Here is a 13,405-nt window from a genome sequence, read left to right as displayed (position 1 = left end):
CTTTACAGCAGTTTGTAGTGTCCCGCAGTCATGTGACTATGATTTGGCAAAAAAAAAGATTGAATAAAATGGATTTGCTTCACCACCACAAAAAATACCCAAATATGGCTTTGATCACATGACGCCTCAACTTAATATTACAAAGATTTATAACCATAATTCTGGGCTCAATTACAGCTGCAACTCACAAGACTACATGCATTTAGGCATCATCCAGATATCCTTCAATGTCTCAAAGCACTGATTCTGTTATCTAGCAGAGCAATATAGGGAAATGAGGTGGTTCCAATGTATCCAATACAATACAACCTGTCACACAAAATTATGGCCTGAAGATTCAGCCAGCCTCAGATATTTGGTCCAACTGAGGTACCAGTAGATGCATGTTTCTTTCTCTGGTGCACGTCATAGAGTAACAATGTAGTGCTATGCTATAGTCTCAACACTTCCAATTAAGTGGGGCAGAGGTACAAATGGATGCTGCTTCATGCTAATTGAAGTAGTGTATACAGCAGATAAAAGGGCCATCGCTACAATATGCAGCCTAAATCTCAACATGCCTTCAGTGATAATGGAGAAAGAACCCAACCTGCAAATCCTGTCAGGCAGGTTGTTGGCACTGCTGCATGGCTCCAAACTATGATTGTGTGGGATGCTCAGTAGTTAAAGGTACTTCCATGAAAGAGGTGTGTGTGTGTGTGTGTGTGTGTGTGTTTAGACCAGCACCAGATTGAGTTCTACCTACTCCCAAACCCTTAATGTCCAGGATGTCTCCACCTGACAGAACTCGCTACCTGTTGTTCAAGAGGTTGCTTGAACAGTAGTGAGGGCGCTGCAATGCACCGGGCCACGTGTGGGGAGAATGATTTAAGATCAAAAGCAGTTTTGCATTTGAGCGTTTCTTCACGAGAAACTTAATTAAGCGCGGGCCCCTACACGCAATTCTACACGCAATTCTTTGAACAGTCCTCGGATGAGCTGCAAGACAAATTGGATAATGCAAACAGGAATAGCAGAATCATGAGGTCGTTAGGATTCGTTCGGGTTCAGAATTTTCTGGAAGTTGTCTGGGTGCGATTTTCAGGATCATTTGATGACTGAAAAAAAAAAAGAAAACCAGGTTTTTAGACCGGGTCTTCTTCCTAATCTGTACTTTTGACAGCGAAACATCCCATTCCCGTCCGCTGCGACTCCAAGATCCCACGCCACAAAACTACTCGCGTAATACTGATTTGCGCACGCGCTGTGGTGGTTGTTTTTTTTTTTAAAGCCTCTCGTCGATTGTTGGCTCGTGACGCAGAGGGCGGGTTTATGTTTGCACATACGCGTTCTTTACAATCCCCTTTTTTTCTAGAACATTCTTGCCTGGCGCCATTTTGTTACGGCGAGGCTCTTGTAATGGCGGATAGGCAGTGAAGAGCTGTATAGACGCCTGTGAACGGAGAGCGGTTCCGAAAGGAAAAGTAAGTTTGGATAATACCAGAACACCCAAAGTTAGGGGTATTCGGCATGAGAGAATTTGTTCTCGTAATATTGGGATGAGTGGGGTCGTTTGTTGAATGGGCAGGAGACGCGGGGCGACCTTGCTTGTTTTTTTTTTCTTCGTGAAGATCTCGTTAGTCTCTTGTGTGTGGAAGCCGAGCCGACTCACAATGCCGGACGGTTCTGCCTCTTCGTTAAGGCTAAGTAAAGGGTCCGACTGCGGCCTTGAAGGCCTGAGAGGAAAAACAGTCCCGGTTGCAGTTACGCTTCGCCTTAACGAAGAGGCCGAATTTTTATTTCTTTTATACAGAGCGAGCGAGCGCTGCCATTGTAAAATTGTTTGCCTTTTTATTGCGTGCTGACTACGCATTGCACAATTGCATAGTTTTTTAAAAAGGTTTTCTGATCCGAACCTACGAGGAAAACTGCATAACAACAATATTCTGTGTATATTTTTAATCCCATTTATATCCCGCCCTTCTCCGAAGACTCAGGGCGGCTTACAATTTAAGCACAAACCAATGTGCTTAAATTATGATGTATGATTATTGTATCGTATATGATGTACGATTATTGTAATGTAAGCTGTGAGCGATATTGAGTATGAGGTAATGGCCGAGTAGGAAATATTAACATGATTTAAAAGTAATCGGGAGAATATCTCGATGGTGCCGTCATTCTTGAAGGTTCCGTGGCTGATAGTTTATGATTGAGGTGAGTTAAAAATACGAAATCAGGAAATATGGAAGAAGAAAGCTTTGAGTTTGTTTTTTTATTTTTATATACAAGATAGTACGAGGTGACATGGAAATAGACACTAAAATTGTTACCGAAGCAAGAACAGTAACAAAGCTAAAATGTAGTTGAAATTACAGGGGTGAAAATGGCTGCTAGTAAAAGATTTTCAGTCTGAAAGAGGAAGAGATGGAGCCTGCTAAATCATTCCTGGGAGAAATGCAGAGCTTTTACTGCCATGGCCAAATAAGTTCTGTTTTTAAATTTATTACCAGTATTTCTTGCCATTCTGAGAGATTGATTTTAAGGGGCAGACTGGCTTATGCCAGTTGTTCGATAACAACAATGTAGCTAGGTGATTTGGGAGTCATGACCTTTTTGATAATAGTACCTACTGTTGAGTGTTGTCTCTTAAGGAGTATTTTTCTGTTGATATCAGTGAAATGTTATCTCTATGGAATTAGGGTCCACATATTAGGCTTTTTTTTTAAAGTGACTCTTCATATGACATGTTTGATCTGTTCATTTTCTGATTTTACCAGACATTAAACCATTAATGAAGGTAAGACTGAGTCCACATGCCAGTATCAAAAAACTAACCAAGGTTCATACTGATACAGCTAATTTAGCATGATGGTTTTATTTTATTGTTGCCCACATTGAAGATGGTGTTTTTACATTTATATTGTATAGAACAAAATAATGAGAGATACTTGGGACAAATGTATTCACAACGTTTGCTTTTTACATTGAGCTTGATAGTGGAGTAATAGGAAAGGGAGTATGTATAGAAAATTTCAGTCCATGTGTTTTAAATATTTTAGAATCTGCTGCAAAATTGCTCCTTTCAGATTTGGTATTTCATTTCTTTTGTTGATTACATTATGGCCCTAACTTCTTCATCCAGGTTTCTTAGAACTATTGGACTAGAAGTCCTATTGTTACATGTATAATTGTGATGATTGTAGTTCCTTGTACCAGGAAGTCACTAAATTTCTTAAGTCTGATTTTTAACAGTAATACACCCATATAATTTTCAAGTATTGTGTAATACTGAATTAGACCTTAAACAATATATTACAGTGCATTATCAAAGATATCAAAAGCAAATTAAAATGGGTAATATTAATTGGAGTTGGTATTATTTTTTCTTGAAGACTTGCATGCTATATTTATTTGCTATTTGGACTTTTTGAAAAGAGCTCTTCTATCTGGTTTTTTACGCATTCTGATTTATGAATGTGCTAAGAATCAGAGATTGATATAGAAATAAAGGTTTTTCTCATTGTGCATTTTGCTGAGTTCAATATTTTGTCAACTGAAAAGGAAGATCACATGAGCGTTTATTTCTAAGAAAAATAGGGATGGGTTAATTAGAAAGTATTCCAAAACTTTTTCTAAACCATATTGATATATGCGATATATGTACTTAATCTATTTCAGATGAGGTATTCTAGACAAAGTCAATATCCTAACTCTGATGAAAAACAATGTTGGGATCCCCAAAACCAGCATAAAAGAAAAAGAGAATCACACAGCAAATATGAATACAAACGCTGCAAATATGAACACACTCTAACGTATGATAGGTAAGTTACTTTTTTTCTCAGTTCTCATTCAATTAAAATGTAGGTAATGTTAAATTTTATCGGGTGATTAATGATAACATTTTATGGGAGTTAAAATCCAAAATACAAGAATAATTCTTGATTTTCTATATCTGAAATACTGGTTTTTAGTATTAAAATGACCTCATGTTTAATGATCATTTTGTGTTCTTAAAATTGGACATATTTGCAATGTGCAGTTTTGCATTACAAGGAGTTTTATGAATTTTTTCCACTCTAGCACTTATAAAGATACCAGTTCCTTCCATGAAAGAGGTGATCATGAACGGTGCTACGTTGAAGAATACAGAAGCAACTACAGTCAGTTGTCCGAAACCAGGGACAATTGCAGGGTCCATGAGAACGATTATCACAACCATAGTAGCAAGTCATCTGGTCAGAGTGGCAGAAGCAGTTACAAAAGAAAATGCAAGGCTCATAATAAATCATATCATACAGACACGGTATGTATAATTTAAAACACCTGGAACATGGTTATAGGTATTCTTTTAAATAATCAGAAATGAATAAGGATACATTCTAGCAAAATTGTTTTTTTCCTAATAGATTTGTTCTAAAATGGGAATACATTGTAGCAACTTGAAGACCTATTTTTCAAGGATGATTTGTTATTTTGTATAACATTTTACTGATCATTTAAAATATCTGATTATATACTAAACTGGTGTTAAGTTTTCCTGTAAGGATAATTGGTGAAGAGAAAACACAACTCTTTGCTATTCCAAGGCCTCTTAGGTTTCACTGGTGATGTTAAAATAGGTGCCTTTATAGGCAGATTTGCCCCATTAGATAAATTGATACTCAAGGATAAATTTGCCTCTTTATTAATGGAATGATTGAGAGATTTGGTCAATATTGTTTTTTTCCCACTGCTTATCATCTGACATTCGTCTGTCAAAGTAGATGTTGAACCTCTTGAATAATTATTACTGGATGAATAGAAATTAGGGCTCCTTAGAGCTCTTTAATTAGAAATAGTAGAGGGTTTTGTGATGGAATTTAATTGCCCTAATTAGGTTTAATATGCAAAATGTATTTTATACTTCTTGAGATTATTTACCCAAAAGATTACTTTATAGGTCAGTACATGCCAACACTTGATGCATGACAACGTTAAACTGAAGAATATTTATTTGCAATTTTAAAATACTTAATTCTTCTAGTGAACCATATTTTAAAAGCATATATATATATTATTTGTTGTTACCTTGCCACTTGAAGTACCTTGTCTGAAAATCTGTTCCTTGCCATGTTTTTTTCCTGTAACCTAAACTATGTGCCCTGTGAAATTCTGGGGAATTTGAAATTGTTCCTGCCAACCGTTTGTGGCCTGGCGCGTATCTGAATGCCTGAATATCTCCCTGCTGAATGAATTTCGCATTCTGCCCTGAATTCACTCGGGTATATTGATTGGCTGGATGATGTTGGTGCCGCGCACTTGCCGTTACCAGAGGAGTCACCGAAGGAAAAGATCCAGGAGTGTAGAGGATGATGAGGAGGGTCACCTGATCTGTCAGAGTGGAGACGTACTAAATGCAAGATGTATAGAATATTTTTCACAACTTACTTTCAAGATAGAATAATTTCTTTTAGATAAGTCAGGAAATTTTTTGCGTTTCTTTTGTTACGTGTTTTGTTTTTTTTCTTTCGGGGGGTTCTTTTTATATAGAGTTAAACTTAATTGAAACTTCCTATATAGTAAACAGCTGGCCAAGATAGACATAATAACTGTCTTGGAGACTTGACCGATTAAATATTTAAAGTTGTCTAGTTATACTTTTTACATAATGGCATAGCATGGTGTATTGAATAATGAAAATATGTCATTATTTATATAACTGATTGCCTCCCATCTGTTTTAGATGAAATTATCAATACTCTGGGTGAAGGTGCTTTTGGAAAAGTAGTAAAGTGTATTGACCACAAAATGTAAGTTTTTTTATGATGCTACTCAGTTTTCTAAATCTCAGATTATACATAATGTCATTTCTGTTTTCCCTTTTCTTGTGATTAGAAGTTTTTCATGTGTCAGCTGAAAAAAATACTATTGATATTGAAAGCCTAAAATATATAAGGTCTAAATGTCTGAGGTACCAGCTTTTCTGTTAAGATTGTTAAGAAACACCTTTTGAAAATGCCCCCCCTTTTTTAGAGTCCTGTTTTTGTAATCCATGGTAGTGTGCATGTATGGGGGGGGGGTTCTTCCATGAAAATTCTTAGCATATCTGTAGTCGGTGGTTTTCCAGGAATCTGCAAACATGTAAACAGCAATGTAATAAAAATGGGTGAATTATAGTTACTTTGAAATACATAGATTTTTAAAAAATAGTTTGTTTTTAACAATTCTGCCTGAAATGCACAATTTGTCATTTTACTTTAAGAATCTCATTGACATTCAGGAAATGTGCATATTTTAATAATATATAATGATCTAAAATAATTAAAATCACTATCTGGAGATTTTTTTAAAAGGTATTTTTTGCGGAACTGTATTGTAAAACAATGGTCATTCATTGTGAGAAGACCTCATTATTTCTGTGATTATATTAGTGACACTTCAAAACTCTCTTTTAGGGGAGGTAAACATGTAGCAGTCAAAATTGTAAAAAACGTTGACAGATATTCAGAAGCAGCTCGGTCAGAAATACAAGTGTTGAAGCACTTAAATGTGTCAGATCCTAATAGCACATTGTAAGTATATGATGCAGTTAAAATTGAATGTGTGCATGTTTCCTTCCTCCCTCCCTCCCTCGCTCCCTCCGAAAGTGATTATACTCCCTTGTATACTAGTTTCTCTGTAATCATTGACGTTTTACTTTCAATTGTACTTATAAATTTCTCAGTTGATTTTATGCTTTTATTTAATGATGCCTTCTGAGTAAACTTATTTCATTTACAGTCACTGTGTCCAGATGTTGGAGTGGTTTGATCATCATGGCCATATTTGCATTGTATTTGAACTACTAGGACTCAGTACCTATGACTTCCTTAAAGAAAATCGTTTTCTGCCTTTTTGTCTGGACCATATCAGAAAAATATCTTACCAGATTTGCAAGTCTGTAAATTGTAAGTATGTATTAAGCCAGGGGTCCCCAACCTTTGGGCTACAGCCCACTACCGGCCTGCTGGCCACTGGGCTGTGGGACAGGCTGGCCTTTGTGCGCACTTACCCTCACTTGCACTAGCACTGCGGCTCCACGGCAAAAATGGAGCTGTGCAGCCTAAATGGGGCGCCACATGGTGAAAATGGGGCAGGGCTAGCGGATGTCATGGGTGCTAGCATCGCCCCTTTTGCATCACACGCATGTTCGCAGCCATGTTTCTGTGTGCCCATATAAATTGCTTCCCTTTCCCTCCATTCCGCCAAACAAAGATTGGGGACCTCTATGTTGAGCTGTCTTTTTAGCAATCTCGAGGCAAATAAATGCAAAATATTCTTTAAAATATTTTTAGGCTGTAAACATTGATATTTAAAGATGTCTTAAGCTAAAATAGAACTACTTTCTTACAGTCTTGCATTCAAACAAGCTGACCCATACAGATTTGAAACCTGAAAACATATTATTTGTGAATTCTGATTATACAGAAGAATATAACTCTCAACTGGTAAGTTTTATCTCAATATTTAATAATTGCTTTTGTAACTGATTCCTTGTGCCTAATAATCCTATGCTACGTTTCAGAAACATGGTGAACGCACACTGAAACATCCAGATATCAAAGTTGTAGATTTTGGAAGTGCAACATATGATTATGAACATCATAGTACTCTTGTATCTACAAGGCATTACAGAGCTCCTGAAGTCATATTGGGTGAGATAACGTGCATATCCTAGTACAGAAATTTTCAATATATTTTCATTTGTCATGTAGGTTGCAAACTTTGAAATTAATTTAGGATATGCTCTAGACTTGCTAAAATCTCTCAGGTTGTTTGAGAGGGAGGAATCCGTGTCCAAACACACTATGGTTAGTGCATGGAGTGAAAACACCAGTCAAAACCCGTTTTGATCCAGTAGAAGTTCAGGGTTGAAACGTGAGAGATATCAATTGGGAGAGGGAAGATGATGGTAGAGTGCCAGCCAGTTGAAGATACTGTGTTGGGAGAGCAGCGGGAGTGCTGAAAAGGGAGACTTGGAGAATGCAGGCCTATGAGATTTGCAGTAGCTAGAAAGAGGGAAAGGCTGTGAGGGTTGGGGGCAGTAGGGCAATATTGCCTTCTGTGCTAGGAGCTCTTGAGGTGAGAGGGGAATGACAAACATATCTCTCATCTGTGATTTTTTTTCCATCTAAAACCAAGAATAGCTGAAGCAGTTGCTGCCTCAAGTTTTGTCAGAAACTTTCCCGTTTCAAGAAAACCCTTAATTCATTATCAGAAGTATTTATAATTTGAAAGTCTTTATAGTATTTATAGTCTGCAAATTCATTTTATATATATATATATATATTTTTGCTGCAGCTTTGGGATGGTCACAACCATGTGATGTCTGGAGTATTGGCTGTATTCTTATTGAATATTATCTTGGATTTACAATATTTCCGGTATGTGACTACAGAGGCATATGTTGTAGAGGTAGTGATAATTATTAGGAAGTTTTTTAAAAAGATTTACACTCCTAATTTAAAGTATTATGTGATTAGTAATTCAAAGTAAAATAAGAATTGATGTCAGCGGAAGTGTGTAATTTCAGTATAGATAAAAGCAATAGGAGCCCAAGATGTTACATCTAAAAGTGGAGAACTTGTCCAGAAAACAAAATGTCGATTCCATCCTTGGGCTTCAGATGCTACACTTCTTTGAAATACTGCCATGTGAAATCCATTGCCTATAAAACACTTCAATAGGAGTATTTAAAAAATAATTTGTTTTTTGAAAAAAAATCATCTCTCTCTTCCACACATATTTTGCAGCACATTGTTTTGTATTCACTGTGTTTCATTTTTCTGAAATTTTCAAGAATTGTTTTTTTTTCCTTTAGACACATGACAGCAAAGAACACCTGGCTATGATGGAGAAGATACTAGGACCATTACCAATTCATATGGTTCAAAAGACCAGGTAAACAAATGTTTGGGGTTTTTCCCCCCTCAATATTTTTTCTTCCTCTGCTGAGTACTTACCAGTATTTGTATGTTTCTTCAACTGTTAGCTTACTTTTTTTTTTAAAAAAAAAAAGTAATCTGAAGCAGTAAAGGTATTTTAAATCTGGCACAGGTTGTCTTTAGTAGAAACCTTGAGGTAAATTGTATGGCTCTGTGAGAATACATTGTAAAATCTAGAATTGTTTAAAATTAGTAGGTACAATGCTCCTTATGCTAATTGTTAATTTGCATTTTATCATGTAGACCTGACATGGCAGAACGTCTCATATTGTGGCCCTAATTATAATAATTGCATACATAAGCTATTTAGATTTAGATTTTATTAGATTTATATACCGCCCTTTCCCGAAGGACTCAGGGCGGTTTACAGGGCATTTTAAAATCATACCAATACAAAATACAAAGTTAAAAGACAAATAAAAGATTAAATTATCCCTGAAAATAAAACCTCAGTTAAAATTCTCAGCCTGGGCCAGAGAGCTCAAAGAGCCAAGTCTTCAGGTCTCGGCGGAATGAACGTAGGTCAGGGGTAGTCCTGAGCTCCACGGGCAGCTGGTTCCAGAGGGCAGGCGCACCCACAGAAAAGGCCCTCCCCCTGGGTGTTATCCGCCGGCAATCTTTTACCGGTGGCACCCTGAGAAGACCCCCTCTCTGCGAGCGCACTGGACGAAGGGAACTTGATGCTGGCGGCAGGTGTTCCCTCAAATATCCCGGACCCAAGCCATTTAGGGCTTTATAGGTCATTACCAGCACCTTGAATCTCACCCGGAGGGCAACCGGAAGCCAATGCAGCTCACGGAGTAGAGGTGTTACATTTGTCGTTTGATCATCTTAGCTTGGTGTTGATTCATCTGCAAGATACTGTTCTGCCTTTAATTTTTTATAATGAAATAAAAATAAATTTTTATTGTGATAACTAATAGGAGAATACACTGGGATGGTGTACTATTGTTAATTTCAGAGGAAAGTTAAACTTGTTTTATGTGGCTAGTGATATTGTGCAAAGCATTCAAGGTTTGTGTTTGTACATTCATTGTATTGGGAATTGCTGGGGGAAACTGTCAACGCAAAGTAACAAGAGACAGCTTTTGAAACCACCATGGAAGCCTCCCAAAAGATGCTTTCAGGATAGATGCTTCACTCACACTAACACGTTTTTAAATGGTGCACACCATAAATATGAATGTGGGGGATGTGTAAATAACCTTTTAAAAGAATAAAAATATTTGATTTGTGATCCGAGTTATGTCAAAGCAGTTACAAGGAAGGCTTTATGCTAGATTTGCCATTGCTAAAGCTGGCTTTAAATAATTTTAGTCTTAACTTCATTTATAACAGAAAACGCAAATACTTCCGGCATGATAATTTGGATTGGGATGAATTCAGTTCTGCTGGCAGATACGTTTCAAGGCGTTGCAAGCCACTGAAGGTAAAATAATCTATTTGACTAAGCTTCCTCTACTCCTGGCATGTCAAACTCCTGACATCGCGTGTCATCGTGACTTTTTCCCCATTGGCAATGGAGTGGGTGCAGTTTTGGCGTGACGCATCCGGCCTGTGGGCTGGCAGTTTGATATGCCTGCTCTACTCCATTTTCTCTGAAGTGCTAATTAGTTTTCTTTTCCACCCACAGGAATTTATGCAGTGTCACAATTCTGACCATGAGAATCTGTTTGATCTTATTCAGAAAATGTTAGAATATGACCCTGCCAGACGAATCACACTTACTGAGGCTTTGGAGCATCCTTTCTTTTCTCCATTAAGAAAGAAGACGAGATGAGATTTTTTAAAAATTCTGCTGTTGAAAAAACATCTTTGAAATATTTATTTTGTAATTCTGTAAATTTATTTTTTGATATTGTCTTGCTTAGTCTGTTAAGATAGCTCTTAAAATAAAACATTTGGCAACACTTGCGTGTTCAGTCATTTTCTTAATATTTGCATGTAATCTGTGGTGACGTGGGTGGTTAAAGTTTCAATTTTCTTTTGGATCTAGGAAAAATATAAACTATAGGGACCTCCCAATCTCTCACAATTCAAAAATGTCTTCTGTATTTCCTGTCTCATAAAAGCAGCAAATCTCTGTATGGTTTGTTTAGTCCAAGGGTCAGCAAACCGCAGCTCTTTCAGTCGTCTGCGTCTCCCAGTCGTCCTCCGCCATTTGCAGAGACAGGCACTTGTGCTTCTCTGTGTGTATAAAAAAGAAAGTGGCCTCAAGTTCTCCAGAGAAGCTGACAAGCTTTGTTGGGTGGGGCTCCTCCCTTTGCTGCATCTCCGCAGGAAGCAGTAGCTCTCAAGGGCAGGAGAGTCAGCCCAGTAAGAATGTGTGTCAGCTTGTCAGATGAGCAGAAGATCGGAGAGGGAGAGAGAACTCATGCACAGTAGTCTATTTCTTTTTAATTAAGCTCTTGAATCAAGTTCCCCCCTGTGCGTGTGCGCACGTTTTGCAGCTGTGTTTTTTTCTTTGAGAAACGACCCCCCCCTTTAGTCTAATTAGATTTCAGTTAGCTTGTTCCTGAAGATACTTCATATGCGGTGATTGCATGAATTGGCTTACTTTGCTTTGAAAACCTTAGCTGCACAGACTCATGTACCGTATTCTATACTAGCTTCTGTTTTTTAAAAAAAAAATGAAAGTTTTTTTTAAAACAAAATGCAGAACAGGTATACTACAAGCTACAAAGTGTTCTCTCATTTATGTTTCCAGCAAGGATGTGTTACATATCTTTAACTCAGAATGATCTGAGTATGAATGCCCATTTTTGATATTCTGTGTTGTCCCACATAGGCTCAGTATGTTATTTCCATTGTTTCCTGTAAGAATTTAAAATATTTCTTCCATTTTTGTTGGTACATCAATCTTTAAGCACATTTAAGAACTCAGTATGCCTTTTACAGACCAATGGTAACCTGTTCCAACCTAGACATTATGTATTGGCAATTACAATTCTCAAAAATAATGATGGTGAGTTGAAAGAAATAAATGAATGGATTTTTATTATGAGTGCAGTATTCTGCATAGTTAAAGAATTAAAAAAAATGCGTGTTTCAACAGCATTTTTTGGCTGTTCCAAATTTTATGCAATGGAATGAATGACATTTCAGTTTTGTGCACAGCCCTATGTTCTATTTTGTATACAGCCATAACTCCACTCTTAAAAATGGTGACTAGTTCCAATGAAGTCAAGGTTCAGCGGGTTGAATCCCAAGTGCCGCGTAACAGAGTGAGCGCCTGTTACTCGTCCCAGCTTCTGCCAACCTAGCAGTTCGAAAGCATGTAAAAATGCAAGTAGAAAAATAGGGACCACTACGGTGGGAAGGTAACAGCGTTCCGTGCGCCTTTGGCGTCTAGTCATGCCGGCCACATGAACACGGAGACGTCCTCGGACAAGCGCTGGCTCTTCAGCTTTGAAACGGAGATGAGCACCGGCCCCTAGAGTCGGAAACGACTAGCACACATGTGCGGGGGAAACTTTACCTTTACCTTAATAAAATGGTATAAAGCCTACAGGATGGTAAAACTAAATGTATATGAAATGAGAAGTATATATTCAAAAGATGGAATCTGCTTTAGGAACTATAATTTTGTCTTCAAAACAAAAACATTAATTGATCTGATTTAGTACATTTCTTATGAAAACTATGTCAATATTCCCTTGGTTTTTATTAACCATTTTCCACTCTAAAATTTATGGAAACTGGAAACTCCCTTTCAGATTTTATATTACATATCAAACATGGCTATGCAGCCATAAAATCTCGGGGGGGGGGGGAACTTCCCCAAATATCATGCATTCATATATTTGTAGTCTAGCAGGGATATCAAGAGGGTTAACAATGGCAAAATGGCAAATATGACTAGAGTGACTGAAGCCCCTTTTGCGTATCTGGGTTTTGATTGCCTCGCAAGGTAAAAGACAACTTCAATCTAAAGGGAAACCAGTTTGGATCACACCATTTTACCATTGTTGATATACATATATCAACAGATATTTCATGATCTGGGTCAACTAGAGCTTGGTAATTTAATGTCACACACAAAACCTTTTACTGCCAAATTCTGTGAAGGCATCCTCGATTAATGACCACTCGTTCAGCAACCAGTTATAACAGCAGTGAACAAGTTTCAGTCATTCCAGCAACTTGCTTGGTTAGATGACTGATCTGCACCCTTGGCATCCTGCTTGCATTCACAATGACTGCAGCAGTCACAATTGCAATTTGCAGCATTCCCCGACAGCTTGCCACAAGCAAAGTCAATGGGGAAGCCAGCAGGGAAGTCAAAGTTGTTTCGGTTAAGTACTCCCCACCTGTATAACCCCCTTCTCTCTGATCCTGTGCCACGTCTTTCTGGCTACTCATCCACTCGTAGCAAGGATATCTGTTCCACAACAAAAAAGTTTAAACTAGAGGGCAACGTATCAGTTTGTTAATTTGGGAGATATAACCCAAAAAAA

General features: G+C 37.6%; 1 protein-coding gene across 1 annotated transcript; it reads left to right on the top strand.

The window, feature by feature from the left end:
- The first annotated feature begins 1,338 nt into the window (after positions 1 to 1,338).
- On the top strand, positions 1,339 to 10,858 carry CLK1 (CDC like kinase 1). Its single transcript, XM_081313928.1, has 13 exons — positions 1,339 to 1,463; positions 3,661 to 3,806; positions 4,066 to 4,288; positions 5,297 to 5,387; positions 5,708 to 5,774; positions 6,420 to 6,536; positions 6,745 to 6,911; positions 7,357 to 7,451; positions 7,529 to 7,658; positions 8,305 to 8,387; positions 8,825 to 8,904; positions 10,287 to 10,377; positions 10,582 to 10,858. The coding sequence occupies exons 2-13, from the start codon at positions 3,661 to 3,663 to the stop codon at positions 10,726 to 10,728; spliced, it is 1,437 nt and encodes a 478-aa protein (XP_081170054.1). The 5' UTR covers positions 1,339 to 1,463; the 3' UTR covers positions 10,729 to 10,858.
- The last annotated feature ends 2,547 nt before the right edge of the window (positions 10,859 to 13,405 follow it).

The sequence above is a fragment of the Vipera berus genome, assembly GCF_964194415.1.
Source record: "Vipera berus genome assembly, chromosome: 1".
Lineage (NCBI taxonomy): Eukaryota > Metazoa > Chordata > Lepidosauria > Squamata > Viperidae > Vipera > Vipera berus.
Note: the sequence above shows the minus strand (reverse complement) of the source record. Positions and strands in the feature narration are given on the sequence as shown.